The following is a 23130-nucleotide window of genomic DNA, read 5'->3' on the forward strand; positions in this document are numbered from 1 at the left end:
CTGTTAACCTAACCTTAAGATATTATGAAACTTTTTTATCAAAATGTTAATAGATTTCGATCAAAAAGCAATGAATTTTACCTAAATGTACTTAGCAATGACTACGACATAATTTGTATAACGGAGACTAATCTTGATGACTCATTTGATAGTGCTGAATATTTTGATAGCCGATATGTAGTATTTAGGAAAGATCGTAACAGCACCACCAGCCATAAACAGACTGGAGGTGGAGTGATAGTAGCCGTTAAAAAAGAAATAGATGCCATCAGGCAACATGATTGGGAAAGTGACTTTGAAGAGCTATGGCTTACGCTTAATGTGGCTGATGACAATAATACTAAACTACCAGTTACTTTGTGCTTAGTGTATCTACCACCGGATATAAAAAATGATAAATTATGCGTATTCTACAATAAACTAAATGATCGCCTGGTCATGAATGATTCTAAAACAATAATTCTAGGAGATTTTAATACACCGTCACTAGCCTGGCACAGATCCTCCGCTCCCGGACTGACACCATTAGGTAGTCTTGATAGTAAGTCCTCTCAGATCATTGACCTTTTAAACATTGCCAACCTTAATCAATATAATCATATACTAAACGAGAACGGTGTTATACTTGATTTGTTCATGTCAAACCTGGACGGTGTTAATTTAGCCGAAACAGACGCCCTAAGTAAGATGGATAAACATCACCCTGCATTTGCTGTTGAATTGAAACTTGCTCAACCTATTTATCTGAAACCAAATAAAAATAGAACTTTTAATTTTAGGAAATGTAATTATGATCTTTGTAAATCGAAGTTGAAATCTACTGACTGGACTACGCTGTTTAAAGGCAAGAATGTTGAGGATTGTATATCCGCATTTTACTCGGCATTGAATGAGATTATAATGTCAACTACACCATACAAAAGACGATCACAGGATGGATTTCCCGTTTGGTATAGTGATGCACTAATAAGTTGTATCTTAGAAAAAAGAAAATATCACAAGTTGTTTAAATTACACTCCAACCCCCGTGACTATGACACATTTTCAATGCTTAGAGCTAGATCAAAAAAATTAATCAATATTTGTTACAATAATTATATAAATAACGTTGAAGAATCTCTAACCAATAGCAGCAAATTATTCTGGAATTTCGTTAAAAGTAAAAAATCAGTAAATCAAATACCTCAATCAGTGTTTTTAGGTAACGTAAATGCATCAACGGGGCCTGAAATCTGCAATCTTTTTTCAACGTACTTTGCTTCTGTTTTTGAACCAATTAATAATAATTCAAACAATTACTCGGAAAAAAACGATTCACCTTCTAAATCGAATTATAACTTAAATTCAATTAATATAACACCTGAAATGGTACTAAAAAAACTAAATTCCCTTGATCCTAATAAAGGCCCGGGCCCTGATGGCATCCCCTCGTCGTTTGTAAAGACTTGTAGCAAAGAACTAACTGCACCTCTTTGTGCATTGTATAACTTATCGGTCAGACACGGTATATTCCCATCGTCCTGGAAAACCGCTCACATAATACCCATACTAAAATCCGGCAACAAATCCGACTGCTCAAATTATCGTCCAATAAGCATCCTATGTTGTTTCTCAAAAGTATTCGAAAGTCTTATTTATGATGCACTATATTTTCAATTTAAACCACTTCTCACGGACCAGCAACATGGATTTGTTAATAACAAATCAACACTTACCAACTTAGTTGAATATATAACCTTTATCAAAAATACATTTGATGACCATGGGGAAACTCACGCAATCTATACAGACTTCCAGAAGGCTTTCGATAAAGTAAACCATGTTATACTTATTCGAAAGCTTTCTGGTGTAGGAGTGCATGGTAATCTCCTAAGATGGGTAACGTCATACATAAATAATAGATCACAAATAGTTACAATAAAAGGATTTAAATCTAAAGCAGCTGTCATGACTTCTGGTGTTCCACAGGGTTCCCTCCTAGGTCCATTACTTTTCCTAATATTCATTAATGACCTTGCAAGCATCCTTAAATGTAACAGTCTACTCTACGCCGATGATTTGAAAATCTTTAAAAGTATAAAATCTAACAATGACTGTCAGACACTGCAAGCAGACCTTGATACTTTAAGTGCATGGTGCACTGAAAATAAAATGTCCCTCAACGTAAATAAATGTTTTGCCATGTCTTTTACAAAGAAAAAAAATAAAACTAGCCACTCTTATAAAATTAATGACAACTTGCTTGTTACCAAATCGTCCGCCAAAGACCTAGGAATAATCTTTGATACCGAACTTTCCTTTAGAGAACATTTTCAATATATAATAAACAGATGTAACAAACTGATAGGATTTATTTTTAGAATTACAAAAAACTTTAAGAATCCCCGTAGTTTAATTCTCTTGTATAACTCTCTCATTAGAACTATACTTGAATATGGATCTACTATTTGGTCACCCTTTTACCAAAATCACATAGATAGTTTAGAGGCCGTGCAACGGCGATTCCTTAGATTTTTGAGTTATAGATATGACCTTAAATATAAATTAACCAACTATGATTTGAGACTCAAACATTTTAATTTTACATCGTTATATAATCGACGGCAAATACTAGATCTTTGTGTACTGCATAAGATAATTCATGGGAAGTTGGATACTAATATTTTACCGAATATACACTTTAATTGCCCTAGACGAACCCCTCGTAATATAAAACCTTTTTTTATACCGGGTCACAGAACAAACTCCACAGTTAATACACCAGTACACAGAATGTGTCAACTATATAATAGTTTAATCAGCAGTCATAATCATATTGATATATTTGGGTCATCACTACCTGGGTTCCGTTATGCAATAAAATTGCTTTACAATAATGAATGAACACTTGTTAAGTACATAATTAAACTACTTATAATATATACCTACCTAATTACGTTGTTTGTAGGCCAATATGTACTGGCTTAGAATTAGAACTAACCTAATTAATGATTTAGTTTAACTAGTTACCTCATAGATTTAAAATTAAGTTTAAAATATAATTACTAACCTAAACAAATGTTTGTGTAGCAAACTACTCTAGCATGTTTTTGTTACATAGTTTTGGACTGTTATTTACATTAAGATCCACAAGCATGAATTTATAAGAATGTGTTAATAACAATCTGTTTTTGTAACTTACAAATAAATAAATAAATAAATAAAAAAGTTTTGTCATATACCGGACCCATGCACGTAACGAATATTAAAACATAGACAGTATCCGGAAAATATATAAGTAATACAAGTATAATATCATTATGTAATTACGAGTAGTACTTACGTGCGTAAACAAATGCTTGCACTATGCACCAGCAATATTAGGTATAATCTGACCACAAATACCATTCGGTTGCCTCCGTTTAGTAATAACGATCTAGTACGTACCCGTAATGTCTGTTTTAGTTGACCTCAAGCCTGAAATAGCAAGCTCACATTCAATCTATTGGAGACCCATATATGGGCCTTTAGTGTGAATATCGCATTTGAATAGGCCTGGACCGTCGTGGACGCTATCAGCTATCGCTAGGCCTTTGACGATAATGGAGCGACTGATCCAATCGTTTAATTATGCCATGTGGCCTAATGGCGACTAGAAACATTGTGCAGTAAGCGGATTGCTATGACTGCTATCAGCTAAGCTTCCCTTCCGTAATAGGTTGTTCTTGATAGGTATACCAGTAAGGAAATACTGCATTTGTGGCAAATAGTACGGCTGAACAAAGATGACTGAAGCTTTTTATATCCAAGTATACATATAAGTTTTAAGTACCTACTTGATTACTTACCCATATTGGGCACTGCAAAGTGACAATGCTGTCTGTCTTTATATCTAAAGAAGACAGTTATACTGAGTATGTTGAGTAGGTATACTGACCAGGTACTCAAGTGTGCGTCCGATGTCGAGTATGGACTTGACCCCGCTGCAGACGACGAGGGTGCTGCTGCGGCCCAGCTCCACCAGGTCTGCAGACACGTCCAGGGTGTGCTCACCCTGCCGGTGGACGCCACCTGCGGGCAGGAAGGTTAATAACTGCTTGGTTTCTCGATAAGAAATAGCCCAATTATCACAATATCAAACAAATATGTCCTAATCATGCCCTTTTTAATCTAAGAAACACATAAAATGGTAATGGTTTCACCCGGGAATCGACTACGAAGCCCAGTATACCTATGTTAAATCATCAGTTAAGGCGGTGCCAGTAAGAGGGCCTCTAAGCTGTAATAAAAAGCTTTATGCAATTTATAAGGGTCACGGATACTGTTGACTAGGGCACCCCTATTGGGGATTGGAGATTTAAGAATATAAAAACACGTATTATATTGCTTTTAACTACCTACCTCTTCATAATTCTTCTTAGCCGATCGGTGATCAACACAAGAACTAGTTTTTTAAGAGTTTCCAAATAATCACCAATTAAGTACCTAGGTACTTAACTAGTTACTTATATTAAATTTCAGGTCAGTTACTATGAATTGAATCTATATTTAAATATAAAAACTACCTACATTAAATTCTGATCATAAAAAGTTTGGCGAATCTAAACCTGGAACTGATATTCTCATAACTTATTTATTAAGCTGACTGTACGTAGTCGTTCTTGTTAAAGCCATAACGAGGGTTCGGATTTGGCTCAGGTTCAGGAAAATAGGGCTATGACGTCAGCGCTCCGCCATTGCACAACCCTACAGCTTCGCATTCCGCCCCCGGACTCGCCACCTCAGAGGTCAAAATGAAATTTATTCAAGCCCCGATTAATTTTCAGAAACTTATTCATTCTTTTGTTTCCTCTCTCAAGGTGAACTCCGCAGTACAAGTTATATTGCGAGCTGAATTGCACCGGTAATTGTTTGTGCGATTGTTTAAGCATTATCGATGGAAGTTTCCAGGAAGTCTGAAAGAATTCTCATGAAATTTTAACTTTGCAGAAAAAGTTCTATCTTGTTTTCCAACATTATCCGTGCAACCTCGACAAGCTATTGCAGGTGAATATATCGATTTGAATATAGTAAAGGAGAAGAGAAAAATAGGAGTTATATATTCATAATGCCTTAGCAGGTTGAATAAGATTTACATTTGAGGCCTCCGCCCCGGGCGCGAATGAATATGAAATATTACAGCGAGACGAGGCAGATGTTATAAGTGTGAATAATTTGGGTGTCGCAGCGAGTGTTTATAAATTTTACACATATTTTGGCCGATACGTCTGCTACCAGTAGGTAATGTTGAGCCTGTAACCATTAATCTAACGCGCGAGTTGTGTTGTTTTTTTTATCAATTGTAATTTCACAAAAACACATTCCAATGATATGATATGTAAGACATAGGTTATGATTATAATTTGGATTTTAACTTACATAATTCAACCGTGAAAAGGGAAGTTTATAAGTAACTACTAGTAGTTAACGAAGAATAGTTCCGAAAACAAAACAGTGTAGGTAGGTATGCCTACGCAACATTGGTTCAGCAAACCTACAAGGCAGCGAACTCTCTAATTAAAACGAGGTCCCGACCGACCGCCCCGGGATCAAACATGATCCTCTCGAACTCTGAACAGCCAAGCACTAACGCGTATTACGGGGACATTCCCAAAATAGAGCCGAGTGTCTCGAGGCATTGCCACCGAAATGCGACGCTCAAAGAGCATTCCCACATACATTAACTTAAACATATGTCATAGCACTAACGGAGACTTGGCTGTACGAGGGAATTTACGATGATGAATTGTTCGACGGTCGGTACGTAGTGTGGCGGCGTCATCGTGATTACGAACGTACTCAACAAGAGCGAGGAGGAGGTGTCTTGTTAGCTATCAAGAGGGATCTCATAGCAACGGGACTACCTGACTGGCACTCGCCCGCTGAGGATATATGGGTCTCGGTTACGTTGCGCTGTCCTATTACAAAAAGCGAATATATATTAAATATTTGTACTTTATATTTATGTACTGAAAACCTGGGTTATTCGTTCATAGATCAACTACAGAACTTTTGCAATAAACTAGAGTCTATAGTCACGGAGCATGATTCTCATAAATTCATCCTTTTGGGTGATTATAATATGAGCTGTATCAAGTGGGTTGTATCTGAGGACGGGATCGAGGCAGCTAGTTTATCAAGTGAACACATAAATAACTTTTTGGATACGGTGAGTTTTTGTGGTTTGCAACAATTTAACCTAATTGTTAACAAGTTCGATCAAATACTAGATTTAGTTCTCTCAAATGACGACGTTTCAGTTTCACTGTGTACCGACCCTCTGGTACCAGAGGACCCGTATCACCCAGCTCTTTATATTAATGTCTCATTTGTTGAACTCGAACCACTTGTCCCTTGCAAGCGCACAATGTATTGTTATAATCGTGCTGATTTTACTAAAATTAATAATGAAATTAATTCAATTGACTGGCAAAATACACTTAGTGTGGGCTCAGTTGACGATGCTGTGGGAAAATTTTATGACATTGTATATGAACTTCAAAATAAACACATACCCCAGCGTGTTACAAAAGTAAACAAATATCCACCATGGTATAATCAAGCCATTATTAAAGTGTTAAACGAAAAAATGAAATTCCACCGTAAGTTTAAGAAATATGGTAACGTAAGTGATAAACAGACCTTCGAACTTCTGAGAGAAAGAGTAAAGCGGCTCGAAAGAGTATCTTTCAATGATTACATAGCCCATATTGAAAGTTCATTACCAGCTAATCCCCGGGTATTTTGGTCTTTCATTAAAAGCAAACGTAAGGGATTTTCATTTCCATCGTGCATGAAACACTTAAATTATTCATCATCGTCAGGACCAGAAATAAGTAATTTGTTTTCTGAATATTTTCATTCTACATTTTTACGGTCAGACTTTGGGCCCGTTCAGGTGGATGAAAATACGAATGATAGCATCCCGACTCCGCTAGCTGATATTGCGTCTATTGAAATATCTGTCGACAATATTTGTAAACTCCTTGGAACTTTGGATCTTAAAAAGTCAGCCGGCCCCGACAAACTACCAGCAGTATTTCTTTTCAGTTGCTCTAAAGCACTTGCAGTCCCTTTAGCCATTTTATTCCAACGATCATTATGCGAGGGCGTAATGCCATTATTGTGGAAGTCTGCCTTTATTAGTCCGATTCACAAGAAAGGTCCAAAAGATATTGTCAGCAACTATCGACCAATTTCTAAACTATGCCTTATTGCTAAGATATTTGAGCGTATCGTCTACGATCAGATTTACTCATCACTAAAGCTAACTTTTAATCCTAATCAACATGGTTTTCTAAAGAAAAAATCTACAGTCTCAAACCTTCTCGTTTTCAATGAGTTTATCAGTGAACAAATGGATAACAATAATCAAGTAGATGCTGTTTATACTGATTATAGTAAAGCATTCGACCGGATTGACCATGTAATGCTACTCAAAAAGCTTCTATCAGTCGGAATTCGTGGGGATCTATTTCGCTGGCTCAAGTCCTATATATCGAACAGGACGCAATCAGTGGTATTAAATGGTTATATGTCAGCATGGAAAAACATTCCTTCCGGGGTGCCACAGGGATCCCTATTAGGACCCCTCCTATTTATTATTTTTATTAATGATATTGACATTTGCTTTAATCATTCCGAATTTCTCCTTTTTGCTGATGACATGAAGGTGTTTAGAGTGGTCAACAGCCCGAAGGACTCTGATTTACTACAGGACGATCTTAATAGACTTGCGACATATTGCAGACTTAACAGTTTAGACATAAATGTCTCTAAGTGCTTCTCCATTTCATTTGGCCGTAAACGAAACATGTATCAGAGTACCTATAGTCTTAGCGACCAATCTATTTCCATCTGTAATGAGATAAAGGATTTGGGTGTAATAATGGACTCAAAATTACTTTTTGACAAACATGTAGATGCAATAGTAAAGAAAGCATACAAATTACTAGGGTTTCTTATGCGTTCGTGTAAAAATTTCAAGCTGATGAAGTCTATTAAGATAATTTACTGCACTCTTGTAAGAAGCAACTTGGAATACGCTTCTCAAGTGTGGAACCCACGTTATGGCGTCTATATTTCAAAAATTGAGTCCATACAAAAAAAGTTTATTCGTTTCTTATGTTACAAATTTAAAATTCCAAGACGTAGCTATGAGTTTCATTGTAACCAATTCCACCTTCTTCCTCTTCAAATCAGGCGTGAAGCAGCAGATTTAATATTCCTCACTAGACTGGCTCAGAATAGTATTGATTGTCCAGATCTACTGAATAAAATCAATCTGTTAGTCCCCTCACGTCCGTTACGTCTCAAATCATTGTTGCATGTTCCACTCGTTCATACCAACTACAGGCAGAACTCGTTTCTTTTGAGAGCTTCGCGCTCTTTCAATACGCTTAGTATCGACTGTATGGACATAGACATGTTTTGTAGTAGCGCTCGTTCTATCAGCTATAATCTAACTAATAAGTTTAGCTCAATTATTTATGATTAGTAGTAACATTATTTACTTAACGGTTATTTTATGTAATACTCATATCATATTGTAGGTATAAATAATATTTTATTTAGCTTAGTTTAGTTTCGTGTTTCCAGTTAGGTTAGTATGTTTGCATACATAGGAATCATTTGTGTATACTCTGTTATCAATTAGTGAAAACTAGTAATTGGCTTTCAACTGTTTATTTTTAGTGTTATACTGTTACATTTTAGCTGTAAGTTTTCCATAAAATAAAATAAAAATAAAAAAATAAAATAAAATTATGTATAACCTCCCACCTCGCGCTGCTAGACTAACTTTGTTAGAATTCTCCCTTCAGAATCCGAACTGAACCGTTGTTCATTGAGGAGCAGATCGATCTAATTGATGTATAGTCGGGTATTTAGATCGGCTCCGGCGGCGGCGGCGGCACTATTTCACTGAATTCCTTAATTACATCGGCGTCCGCTCGCTCGGCTCCACTTCGTGTTGGACCTACGTACTTTGTACCGACACAGATATTTGTGACGTCACAGTGTCGTGAAATTTCAGTGAACTAACAGGACAGAACAAAGTTCAAATAACTAATTTCAGAGATCTCAGACGAGAAGCTGCACGTACGACATGTATGCTCTGTAGAGCGTCTCGCGTGCTCCGCGAACTATAAAGTAGTATGTCGTGATTCCATTGCATTGCATTTTACACTGTGCCATCAGCAAATTGAATGCAAAACGCGATAGAGCGATGAATCCACTCGTGTCGAAATCCATTGTTATTCAGTTACATACGACGATAAGTTCACATAGAAGTAATGGAACGTTGATGATCGGATTGCGCGCTCGCCGCTCGCCGCCCATCTCGGGAATTAAAACCATTTCAGCGCAATAACAGTGATTGTCAATATTCCATATTTAGCGGGCTCTATTTAATGCAGCGAATCAGTTTAATGTTGACGATAAACATCAAAGCGACAATAACGGTTAATTGTCCAATGCAGTTGAACAAATCGGTTTTTTGTTATCGTGAGCAAATATGTATAAGTTTCCAGGTATTTTTACATTTGTGTGAGCTTTATAAATTGAACACACCTCTCTAACATAATTGGTAAAAATTGGCGTTACATATCCGGGACACTAGTAATAAAGAAATTCTAATTCGGCGATGGTTGTGATCCCACCAGCCGGCGTCAGATCACGACGTGACGCCGGCACCACGCTGCGTCACGTTTCACAGCTAAACATATACAACTTACCGATGCCGCCAGTAACAAACACGGGTATGCCGGCGAGCTCGGCCGCCACGATAGTGCCGGCGACGGTGGTGGCGCCGTCGGCCCCGGCCGCCAGCACGGGCGCCAGGTCGCGCCGGGACGCCTTCACCACGCCGCGCGCCTGCGCCAGGTACGACAGCTGGTCGGCGGAGAGACCCACGTGGAGACGCCCGGACAGGATGGCCACGGTCGCTGGTGTTGCGCCCTGATTGGGGCCAGTGATGTGTTAGATTGGTTTGTGATTTTATTGCGCATGAGTTGTCACAATGTTGGAACTGTGAGTTTTTGAGCTTTTTTGAGCTTCTTCACACTAAAACTATGCCATACAAAGAGAATACTTTATTTACGTAAATAATTGTCTATCGACTAACAACAGTAACCGACGGTTCACTTTGATTGATTAATTTTAAATCAATCAATATGATTGAAATACAAAAAGACAAGATACAAAACTAAAAACTTATTATTTTAACTTTCCCTTCAGCCATTACTTAAGTATTATTAGCTGAAACACAAGGTTAACGATGTTTACTGAATGAAAACACAAAATTCGTGCCCCATTAGAACCTCCCAAAACATTTTTTATAATTACTGTGTACTGTCGATCAATCATTCATCGTTAGCACCAAGCTGAGGCTACAGTGGAGGACTGGTGTAACACGTTTAAATTAGACTAGTTCTTAATTCATTATTCGTAAGTGTTATATTTGAACTGTACCTAAGTTTGTATTTATGAAATTGTCTACAGTAAACGTGTAGAGGTTGTTTGAAATACATAAGTAATATAGACACAATCTTGACTACGGTATTTGAGTAACTGTGAAAATAATAATTATACTTTCACGACTAAGCAATTATCTTTAAGTTTGGTTTATTATTGTGATTTGCATGTACTTGTTTTGGTTATTTTATGAAATTATTTGTTAAATTGTAGGTATTATAGCCGCAGAATGAATAATGATACGAGTATTCCTGAAAATATCCTATCTAAGCTAGACAAATACACATTCACTTCAAGTCTGCCGTAATTTAGAAGATTACTTGAGTCTGTAAGCAAATCTTACGTATGTTAGCGGCTTAAGAGCGTACAAACAGTGACATCGCGAGATGTAATTTCCCATCTAACCTACGCTATAATTCCAACACATTCCACATTAAAACGAGGCTCAGAGACAATAATGGAAATAGTTCGCAGTCACGTGCAGAGACTAGTAACAATGCTCAAACTGTTTCTAACAAACCAATTCTGCTTTAACTTACTTGTTCCCTTATGATATGTTCGACTTGCATTGCGGTCTCCAAGTTCTGTGGGTAGGGCATTCCGTGCGTGATGATGGTGGACTCTAGGGCGACGAGGGGCGTGCCCTCCGCCCTCGCCTTCAGGACTTCAGGAGAGTAGTGGATGACGTCAGCGCTGGAGCAGCGTCGGCGGCGTAGAGTGAGCGTGGCTAGGCGAGACCCCGCCGACCACAGCTTCGTTAGACTCGACATGTTCTTACCTGGAGAGATAGAATAATTATTAAATTCTGTAAAATTATAAAGGTGTACAAAGAAGGAGGCCTATATCCAACAGTAGGTGATAGAAGGCTGATTATGATGATGATGATCATGACGAAATTATAACGTGAAATACTTAGGCTTATAAAGCTTCTGATTAGAAATGGAGTATTCGTGAAAGGAATCGGTATTCAAAACCATTATAATATTTTTACTAAATATACGCCATTTATTAGTTGTTAGGTACCTAAAACCATGAGTTGCTACTTGCTCTTGTTGAAAAAGATAAACTAGAGTTATCAAGTTGGACAGGAAACTAAATAAAGAATTAAACGGAAAGCAATTCAACTCGGTTTTAATTAAAACTCTGTTTAGTTTGCAGTCAAAGGGAGACTTTATTTTGCAGTAGCAACTTTGGAATAACCTATTTAGGAGTTTGTTATTTCCGTGAAGTAGTGGGTACAGGATTGCCCAATGGAGGAACTTTATATTTCTATTGAACTTCTCAAGTAAACTATGTAGATACATGCCCAGAAACTCATAAAATAAATTAAGTACCTATATCAAAATTGTTTTATATACTTAAAACTTGTATTAAGTGGCATTGGCGCATTCAAGAAGGAGGCTACTACAGGTTTTTTAAACTTACAAGAAGAGACCCACAATGTAATAACATTATCTTTTGTAAGTAACAACAATAAAGAATTTTTTTTTTTTGAGTGTTATGAATCTTTCAGGAACACACGAAACCTGAAGGAAGCTGGTATTGGATTACTAGTCAGAGATTTACTCTCGGGTATTATTTTATATATTCAATGTATATGTTGTGAGATTGCCTATATATCGTTACTTCCTGTTATTGACGAAAAATCTTTAACAACATGATGTGACGCTCTATATTCAGGAAAAACTGTTAGCCTGTGTTGGGCGACTCTCCTTGCCGTATTTTAGCTCACGTGCACAGAAAACAATCACACACACACACACACACACACACACGCACTCACGCCTTGTACAGTGCGACAAACTTATCTGTTCCGGTGAGAGCGAACTAAATTGATCCATATCTCATTACTTACTAATGAATTGTAAAAGATTAGATGGGTTTATTAACACCGCAAGAGTGAATTAACAATACGAGCAAACTTAAAATCTTATAGAATTAAGAAATATTAAATATTTATGTGAGTTGTCACCGGAACAGATAAGTTTGTGGCACTGTACTATAGTACTCCCTTGCGGGGTAGGCAGAGGTGCATTGCTGCACCCACTTTTCGCCAGAGTGTATGTTAGTCCCAATGTAATAGGGGGCGGGCCTATTGCCATTTCACGGGCACATCCAAGACCCGAGAACAAATATCTGTGAATAAACAAATATCTGCCCCAGCCGGGAATCGAACCCGGGACCATCGGCTCAGTAGTCAGGGTCACTAACCACTACGCCAGTCGGTCGTCAGAAAACAATCATACCTAATTATTCAATAGGACAATACAGTTGGACCACATACATTGCGTTGTACGTGATATACGTCACTACAACATGAGGCTACTGCATGTAGTTATAGTCGGCAATGAATCTCGTTGAATAGGAAAAGCATTGCAGCGGGCTAGCGGTGCATGTGTCGCAGGCATTTTGTAAGATCTCGCCGTTTACATACGGCGTCGGCAGTTTACAAACGCTCGCTGTTTTGTAATATGCCGAAGGCAAACTGTATATTGCCGTGTCATTTTATAATATGCCAATACATTTCATTGACAATCCATAAGCCGTTTACATAATGCCGCGGCAAATTGAAGAATTTAGTTCTGGTTCTTACCACGCGCGGCGCTGTTGATCACGACAACAAAAATGGCGTCAAGTAGTGGGTTCTGTGACTCAATAAATACTCAAAACAGTGCAAATATTACGAGTGTAGAAGCATTTTCACCAAATAATTGTGACTTTAATGTCATTTATTACAGTTCAGGAGCAGTAAAAATGCCGTAGACAAACGACAAAGTTTTTGAGGTTATCCCGCACCTAAAAACTACTAGGTTATCCATAGATCTCGGTGTACGGAGGACATATGCAGGATATTAATTTAGAACTTCATAAATTGTTTAGTAAAGGGTTTAGCGTTTTCTTAAGTTTAATGCATTCGAGCACCAGTGTTTGTTTTTATCTGGAAATGCCTAGTTTTATTGTTCTGTGTAAATGAATACGTTTTTTATTAAAATGTATCTTTTTATTAAATATTTAAACTTATGTAGTATCTTCTTTAGAAAACAAAAGTAAAAAGTCTTACTTGAAATCCTGAAATAAAGTCTGATTTTTCCATTTGTTCAAAGTTCAAACTGTGTCAAAGTCAAAGTCAAAGTCAAAATTTTTTATTCATCGTACAAATATAAAATTTTCTGATGAACGTCAATTTTTACAAATTACTCTCCGTTCGGATAAGGGGGGGCTCTTTCTGTCTAAGGAGAAGAACGGAGGCAAGAAACTCCTGAGCCATCTTTTCAAAAAAAGACTTAAAACTAGTTGGTGTACAATACATATAAGCTTAATAATAATTATTATAATAATATGAGCAGAGCTAACTACTTATCACAGCCATGCATTAACGTCCTCTAAGTAATCATCAATTTTATAATAAGCTTTTTTACTGAGTTTCTCTTTAATGTAACACTTAAACTTATTCTCTGGCATTTGAGCAACTTCTGTTGGAAGCTTATTATAAAATCTAATACAGTACCCTAAAAACGATTTATTAACTTTCGCCAGACGCATCGCTGGAAAAGCCAGCTTATGCTTGTTCCTAGTATTAATGTAATGATTACTGCCAATTGTATCAAAAGTGGAAATATTCTTTCGTACATACATTAAATTGGCAAAAATGAACTGACATGGAACTGTAAGGATGTTAATTTCTTTAAATAGTTCTCTCAATGAATCCCTGGAACCAAGTTTGTATATAGAGCGGATGGCTCTTTTCTGTAATACAAATATATTTTCAATATCAGCGGCTCTACCCCAAAGCAAAATGCCATACGACAATAAGCTGTGGAAATAACTAAAGTAAACTAATCTGGCGGTTTCAACGTCGGTCAGTTGTCTAATTTTCCGTACAGCAAAAGCTGCGGAGCTCAACCTTCCAGCCAATTTGGCAATGTGAGGTCCCCACTGCAACTTTGAATCTATAGTCATACCAAGAAAGACAGTATCATTAACTAGGTCCAATTTATTCCCATCTAGAATAATGTTAGTATCGCATTGTCTAACATTCGGCAGTGTAAATTTAATACATTTCGTTTTCTTAGAATTCAATAAAAGATTATTTACGGTAAACCAATCGTGTATGTCAGATAGAATAGAATTAATTTCATAAAAAATATTTTCACTTCTTTTAACTTTAAAAAGCAAAGAAGTATCGTCAGCAAGTGTTTTATCATGGTCACCCTAAAACTGCCATTAACGTCGAAATCAGAACGACTGAACGAGTTATCAATATGCCTTCGGCAAATTACAAAACAGCGAGCGTTTGTAAACTGACGACGCCGTATGTAAACGGCCAGATCTTACAATTTGCCTGCGACACATGCACGGATTTAACTAAGCGCCGAATCAGCCGGCATTCAGCTGGGAAAATTGTCATGTTACTGCACAAGTGCACATATGTAGATTATGTAGCGTGGCGAGAAACGCGACGTAGTGAGGTTCCGTTTTGGCGTAATTATTCTCAGAGTATTAACGCTACATAGCCTATAATGTGTAGGGTAGCAAAATTGGTATAGAGGGCACATTTACGAGACTTAAGAATACTAGTTTATCTGCATAAGTACCTACTTGCGTAGATAAGTATAATACCACATAACTAGTTTAGATTTATCAAACCTAAGCCATACAATAAATACCTACGTTTCTGGTAGATTATTTGTCCCTACTCCCTACGTAGCAGTGAAGATATTAGGTAAGGTTAAGGTAGGGTTGAATTTGCGGTCTCGTTTCATACATTAATAATTTACAGGACCACTATTGATATTCACTGTGTAATTTCGCCCATCTATCAAACTAGTACCTAACATTGTCATGCTAGTGCACTAATTATTATAATTATGATCGATTAGGAATTGTCTGCTAAAGCAGATTATGAATTTGAATTACTAATTTGGGTTATTTTGTGTCCAGCCCAATAAAAGACGTAGATTTATGGAATAGGGTATTGTCACACACAACATTTCAGCTTGCAGTGCTTCATTTACAAGATCGTATAAATGAAATTATCATAGCATTAAAACTATTAAAACTTCGCTATGTGGTTCAACTGATTACTTGGACTCCAACACTGATAAAATTTTGACCGGAACACATATATAAATGACTCCATATTCTGAGATAAGTAATAGCTGTAGCGTAAGTAATACTGGGAAACACCACACAATAGGATGAAATTCCCTATTTTCCAACTATTAGCCCGCTTCTACATTGTACTAAAATCAATTATTATTGTGGGTTGATTCTTCGGGCCGTATAGATAGGTCTGAGGAAGCCGAGGACAGATTGTGTGGGTCAGTAGTGAACTTTCAATCAAGAGGCTGATAAAAAGAAAGGAAACATTTGGAAAGAAACTGAATTATGCGGCTTTATTGCTAACAACGCAACGGTCTCATACAGGCATCTTACAGATCATTTTCAAGCTTTATAAATATATTCCTAATATGTATAGGTATGTTCAATTGATAAAGAAAAAAAACTAGTGCCGGTGGCCTATCATTACTATTATCTAAGTTGGTGAATAAGGCTCCCCGCTACACGGCGGAGTTGCCTGCTGAACAATGGCAGCGAATGGAAACCCGAATTTCAGACCACCTTACACGATGTTTTGCCTTTGTTAAGAAGATTACACAGGATTAAATTTAATGGCTACGTTCAACTTTGAACAGATATTGAGAAACGTAAGACTGTGGCGCTTTAATGACAAGCTTATGAATAACGGTAAGCTGGAGCACTGAAAAAAACAATACCTATTACAAAAAAGAACACACAGCAAAAAAGCAGGATTTCCAGCAGAATTTCAGGTAATTTTCGCTACAAAAATGATATACAATATAGCTGTGGACAAGGGAGAATAGAATGCTAAACGGAAACACGGTCCGACAGCTGCAAGCCCTGGCTCACAGCTCGCAGCATGTGGCTCGTAGTTTGTAGCCAGCTTGTAGCTTGTAGCCATAACTCTCAGCGACTCGTCGCCCGATCCCGCACGATTGTGCTTCGCCGAGCGTTGCATCAAATGAGCCTAATTTCACATTGTGTTGTGAACGTATTTATGTTCCATGCAGAGTAATGTAAGTAAACCGTAGTGAAAACAAACCCAACGCAAGTTTCTACATGTGTAAGTACAATTTACTTACATTACCATGTTTTTTTTTGCTTGAATTTTTTTGCAACGACCTACATTTTCTAAAGAAATGAAAAAAGTTTTCTTTGCAATATTCTTTTTTCGTTGCGTTTGCACTTGCATTGTAGGAGGCGGAAAATTATGTGAGTTGCTCTTGGTTGCTCTCGTTGTCATGGCAACGTAGAAAGCCGTTTGCTTAGCGACGACGTTTCTCTTGTCGTTTAGTTTATTTTGCTTGTCTTATTTTCCGCATTTCATTCCATTTATAATAGTTGTATACGAGTTTTTTATATTATTTGTAATCAGTCTCATTTACTGGTAAGTTTGTACCCATTTTATGAATTAGAGGTTTGCAATTCAAGCTTATCCGAGTCAGTTCATAACAGGGATTTCGGGGAAAACAACCGATTTCCATTGTTGAATTCATGTTGAGCTAATGGGAATTTGATAGCATTCCATGAAATATCCACAATCGGTGCTTTATCATGAATCAAACCTGGGTTGTTATGCAGTTTATTAAACTAACCAATTCGCCACCACCGTGAACCAATAACCAGGAGGTTTTTCATCATTATAACCATAATATTAACCAAAACCTACATTAAACTTTCTTATAAATATGTTCATACCATTAGTACGAGTAGTTGCATAAAGTCATTGACTTATATATTACTAGCGTAAGGACAGGCCCAACTGCTCTAGAAAATGGCACCCTCGCGTTGGCCCTAAAATCTCATAAATCTGTCATAATTTGTATGAATTAGGGCCAGCGCGCGGGTGTCATTTTCTTTTGACAAAACGTACTGACGGGTGTATCTTTCTTTTTGAAATCATTGCATAAAGTAAGTTGACAGTTCAACTATCGAAAATCCATACATAGATATATATTTGAATAATAATAATCGGTAATGTATTTCCTGACTTTCATCACAAATAACACAGAATAATAATGTTCATTACTCTTCATTACAACAATAATGTTCATTACGCCCCCATCTCGCTAGCAATGGCGTGGGGTCTCCCAAAGCTGCCGGGGCTGTCATTCTCGGACCCCACCAAGTCGCGGCACCACCTGCGCGGCTCCCTGCGCTTCCACCACGGGCACCGGTTCCCGGACACGCGGGTCACGGCGCCGGGGGGCGAGCCCACCGATGTGGACAGCAACGCCTTCGCGCTGCCCGATGACTCGGTCAAGTTAGTTGCGTTCTTATTTCATAACTCATGAACATAGTGGCCTCTTAGTTGAATTTAGACCACGGCAGCCATGCTTATTGGGATCAGCCATCTACCCAGCCCTCCTACTCTTGAAAGGCAATGTATTGCGTCTGACTTGCGTTCTCATTAAACATTTAAAAAAAATTATAGCTTCTCTTCAGAAGCGTTTTTCCAAAAAGAAAAAATACAAATATGATCAGCTAGATAATGCCTATTTTGTGAAACTTTTTTTAAGTGCACCCAAATTAAAACTGCATGTTTTTATTTTATTTACACAGTGTGTCAGTCTTGTTATGATGCAAATTGAATTATTGAACTCCATGAATGAAAGGTACAACGTAGTCAATAAATATCCGCTATGATATTATTCGGGTCCGTTTCATCGCGCCGGCTTCACACACAGAATATTAAATATAAAATCGTAAGCTCGTTTGTAACTGAATTAGGAGGCAACGAGCGGAATTATTGAATTAACCTTTGCCTGAACCGGGACCGAGCAGAGCGACACCATTTTTTGACTCAACATTTTAATCAAAGTTCCGTGTTTAATTTTTCGTGCTAAAATCTAATCGTCCGTGGTTTTCTTTGCTGAGTTATGATCATGATGAATGTTCAATCAATGAAATAAAAAAATCAGAAGTGGGTTTTATTTTGTGGAAGTATAGCTACCACTGCTTTACCACTGTCTGCAGTCTGCACCATCATTTCTCATATATGTATAAGCCATTCCGATTCGCTATTCAAAGTTTCTATTCAGCTTTCCGCAGTTATCTTTGAGTTGTAAAACGAGTACCTACAGGAAGACTATCGTAAGCCCCTCTTTCTTTTCTTTCTCAGCTGTATAAAAATATCTGTCTTATTCTGTGTCGGTGACAAACTTAGGTATGTATATTATAGACTACCTAGTGTTAGTAACCGTGCTGAAAAGACTCGCTAGACCGGACTAAACACCTAAAGACGCTCTCCCCCAGTCCTACTATTCTACAGATTTCTACCAACTACAAGAGTTTCATCACATTATATCTAAACCCATTACTCCCCGCAGCTACGACCCGTCGCTAACCTACGGACGCGTGAAGCAGCCGGCCCTGCCTCAAGTCATCCCGCGCTGGGTGCACTACGACCAGCGCTGCCTCAACTTCACCGCCTTCATGAAGCAGCCCGTGTTCGACAGCCCCGACGAGGCCTACCGCGTGCGGGTCGTCAACATTATATACTTCCTGGAGGATGATACTATGACGGTCATGGAGCCGCATGTGCATGTGAGTATATGTAGAAGAATAGTTATAGAATTTTAGGAGGTGAAAATTATAGTGAGAACATCAGCATTAGAAAACCCAACATAAGCTTTCAAGTTCTTATTTGATCAGAACAGTTTTTGGTTTACATACCAATTTTCGTGATATTAGGTTTTTCATTACACAACGACATGTCGGTAGGAGGTCATCCTAAGCTACTTTTATTCTTGAAAATTTTTCGAAAATAATTAAGCTTGAAACAAAGATTTATGCAGTCAATGACCGATGAAGCCGCATTATTTTCGTTTTTCTAAATTATCTAACCTTTCAGCACACAGAATACTGACAACATATTATTATATACCATCTCCTCGGATAGCCTTTGATCGCCAAAGTGGAAGTCTTACGTGTTTATTTACATTTAATTAAAGCGTGAGTGTGTGTGTTTGTGTACTCGGTGCCAACATCATTATTGCCGAAAATGTGAATAATTATTCCTTATACTATAAATCGTTATACCTAGTTAAGTATAACGTAGAGAATAGAAAACTTAACTATGAATCGTGTGTTCGTCTAGTACAGGTTTGATATTTCGTCAATAAAGTTTGCGTTTTCTCGCATAAAAAGGGGCCCCTCTAGCGAAAAATATCATGAAACTTTTGACAGATAATGTATACATGTAGGAAACAGGTGAAAACGTTTTTTTTTTCGTTTTGTAAATTGCAAAACCAAACAAACCAACTAAATTGCAAGTAGTGGCTCTGTGTCTGTGTAGGTACTACAGTATACCTAATATAGGAAAATTGGGTCTTTGACTATAATACGAGCAGATTAATGCGTGTAAGGTAGTATAAGTTACTTCTGGAGACTCTCAGGGCTGTCACGGCTTTCGGAATATAAATGAGGCAGGTTGTATAGTCGTGCGATCTATAGTGGAGAAACATGAGACTATACGATACGCCTAATTATAATTATTATCTCGGCTGTATTGCTCCCTGGGAGGGAAGTCGGTTCGTTGCTGCTCCCATTGCGTGCGTGTGTTAGCTTATTTGTGATTTTTATTTGTATCTACCTAAATAGTCTACATTAATAGGTAACGTACGTGATTATAAATAACAGAGGACATTACATTTGTTTCCCAGAAATGATTCAGAATTACGAGTTCAACGAATCTTTTGGATTAAAGTTTGCTTTTGTAATAAGTAGGTATACTACATTTATAAAATAGAACTCCAGCTGAACAAAGCTATAGAATTCTAGCTGCACAAAACTGCCTATACTTACATCGAAAATTTATAAATTCAGAACAGTTCTGTGAAACTACTAGATAAGTCGTTTCTTCAAGAACGATTGATAAAGTTAGAATAAGTAGATATGGATAAGTTTGAAAATTCAAAAAGTTTCTTTTATTTATGCTTATTCTTTTATTTATCTTTGTACATTTAAGTATTTCTCTTATGAAAGATTTTAACCAAAAATTAACTTTAGAAAACTACGCGAAAGAGTAAAAATCACATACTTACAATTTCCATTCACGTAAGTATTCCAATTAAGTAAGTACATCATTATATAGTAGGAAGTAGAAATTATAAATTAGAAACAATGATAAATGCTGATATTTTGTAAAGTAAAACAATGGTTGGGTATTCAGGTCTATTTTAAAGTGTCTGCAGTCTAGCCAAGTCTCAGTATTTTCTCTCTATTTTGCATAATTATTTTGATTTGTATTCTAACCTTTGTGCATAATTAAATTGTGGAAGTACACTTTAATCAAGAGTCAAGAGTGAGCAAGTTTCACAAAATTATACATACAACTGAAATCTAATTAGTGAATTTAATTGTTCCACGGCGAAATGCGACGGAAGACACAACCACAATGCATATAGGAGATCACTATAGTTCAGTTTAAATTTTCCAGACTACTTTCCTAAACATAACTGCCGTGTAGGGAAAAGGTATTTAATAGCTGACTTTTAAATCAAAATTTACTAAAATACAAAATTTATCAAACATTAAACATAAAATCCACCCTAGCTTCGTCAAAAATAAAATACAAAAAAAAAATTAAACAAAAAAAAACAAACAAAACACTGTATAATAGTGTTAGACTAGATTTAATATTTTGGTGCAAGTCTCAAGTAGTGTTTTATCTCTGTGAGTACAAATTCACGCGTCACAGTCTGTGAACCCATGTAAAGATATACAGTGCGACAAACTTATCTGTTCACATAAATGTCTAATATTTTCTTAATTTTATAAGATTTTAACTTTTCTCGTATTTTTAATTCGCTCTTGCGGTGTTAATAAACCCATCTAATCTTTTATGTACAATATACAATTCATTAGTAAGTAATGAGATATGGATCAATTTAGTTCGCACTCACCGGAACAGATAAGTTTGTCACACTGTACTATTATGTAAAGGAACAAAATACTTCGTAATAGACAACACCGGGGTTTAAAAAATACGTGCCTTCTGTACAGCATGGCTCGAATACCAAGTAAGAGAAAAACAATACAAATATCCCGCCACTAAGCCGCCCGCCAGTTTATATGGCGGGGACACAGGGCAAGAGGGCACTACCGAACATATTGTATAATATCGACAGCTTGCTTTGTACCACTTCCATTTTCATGAGTATACAGGGTGTTGCAAAAACTTGTATACTAAGCCAGGAAGCGGATGACTAGGGGGTAATACTGAACAATTTTTATTCTTGTAATTTGTAATGTATGTTTGTAAATTCGTACCCTTGTCAACCTTCTGTATAGTATTGGAGACAACGTTTTTTTTTTGGTAACCTTATGTCTGTCACGATCGGGATTCCAATCCGGACTACCGTCAGCATTTGGAACCACTAGGCCACTCGGTAGTATTAGGTAATAAACATGTGCACACAAAATGATACATAAATAGCATATTGAAGTCTTTCTAAAACACAAAGGGAGGTTCTTGACATATTTAATTACAGCGTCAGAAAAGCTAAGCCTAGCGAATTGCTTTCATAATAATGAATTCACTCGGAGGCGGAGTCGCTATATATACGTCGTCGTCGTCGTCGGATTTTCGTTACGAAATGGGTTTAACGTATCGGAATGCTCTTATAGTACACGTATAATAATAATTGTTAAACACTCAGTAAGCATAATTGTCTACTTCTGTGATAAAATTAAATCGAAAAACAATACACGATATGTATAATTTTATTGTTTTGTTACCCGAAGTTGCAAGGAAAAGTTACTGAGGTTGTAAAACTTTACACACTCGTTTGGTGTTATGACAACGTAAATTAAAATACTTAGCTATAGTGACACAAGAAAACTTTTGATCAACGTCTGAAACTATAAGTAAGGAAAGTGTTTTATAGTCATTATAGGTAATGTACGTATTTTTTACTTTAACGAAATTATTGCTAGTGAGTACCAGCTCTTATTTAATCTGTGGCAGCACAGTTACATAATACTATCGACTGCTCGTGCGGCTAGACTTCGTTTCGAATAGCTATAGGGGGATTAGGAAATTCAATTTTGTTGTGTACCCGCATTATAGTTCTATAATAAATTATTAGTCTCGAATCGAACGTCTTTCATTGCGCACGTAGATATAACATCTGGCGACGAACGAGCCGTAAAACGCGTTATTTATTTAATTGTGTGTTGTTTTTGTGCTAATGCCGGACACTAGAAAAGCGGGTGAAGATAAAAGTGAGGGACAAAGGCCAAATATGGGCGGGTTGCAGGAATTTCGACCAAGTGTGGACCGATGGTCAACGTACGTTAGTCGACTTAAGGCGTGGTTTGACATACAAAATGTTAAAAAGGCACAGTACTCAATTTATTTGGTGGCGGTTGTTGGCACGGAAACTTTAGATTTAATAATCGATTTATGTTATCCAAAAGAGCCGGAACAAGTGGAATTTGAAACAATTGTATCATTAGTACAAGATCACCTATCGCCGAAACGATCCGTTATCGCGGAGCGAATGATTTTTAGAGCCAGCCGACAAAACGAAAACCAGTCAGTCACAGAATATC

General features: G+C 37.1%; 2 protein-coding genes across 3 annotated transcripts in view; one reads left to right on the forward strand and one right to left on the reverse strand.

Moving 5' to 3' along the window:
- The window catches only part of LOC105388337 (pseudouridine-metabolizing bifunctional protein C1861.05), a 115845-nt gene that overhangs the window by 84395 nt on the left and 8320 nt on the right, over positions 1 to 23130 (reverse strand). Inside the window, exons 2-4 of the mRNA XM_038108413.2 lie at positions 11031 to 11269; positions 9753 to 9975; positions 3917 to 4050 (exon numbers count right to left, since the gene is read on the reverse strand). Of these exons, the coding sequence (XP_037964341.2) occupies positions 3917 to 4050; positions 9753 to 9975; positions 11031 to 11261 (588 nt within the window). The 5' untranslated portion in view covers positions 11262 to 11269. The remainder of the gene's footprint in view (positions 1 to 3916; positions 4051 to 9752; positions 9976 to 11030; positions 11270 to 23130) is intronic.
- Positions 16847 to 23130, forward strand: part of LOC105388585 (EF-hand domain-containing protein 1) — a 42242-nt gene continuing 35958 nt past the window's right edge. Inside the window, exons 1-3 of one of the 2 annotated variants that reach the window (XM_038108405.2) lie at positions 16847 to 16960; positions 17647 to 17836; positions 18903 to 19119. In XM_038108405.2, the coding sequence (XP_037964333.2) occupies positions 17649 to 17836; positions 18903 to 19119 (405 nt within the window). In that variant the 5' untranslated portion in view covers positions 16847 to 16960; positions 17647 to 17648. The remainder of the gene's footprint in view (positions 16961 to 17646; positions 17837 to 18902; positions 19120 to 23130) is intronic. The other variant, XM_038108404.2, reaches the window with a different exon arrangement.

This window comes from Plutella xylostella, chromosome 15, assembly GCF_932276165.1.
Source record: "Plutella xylostella chromosome 15, ilPluXylo3.1, whole genome shotgun sequence".
NCBI lineage: Eukaryota > Metazoa > Arthropoda > Insecta > Lepidoptera > Plutellidae > Plutella > Plutella xylostella.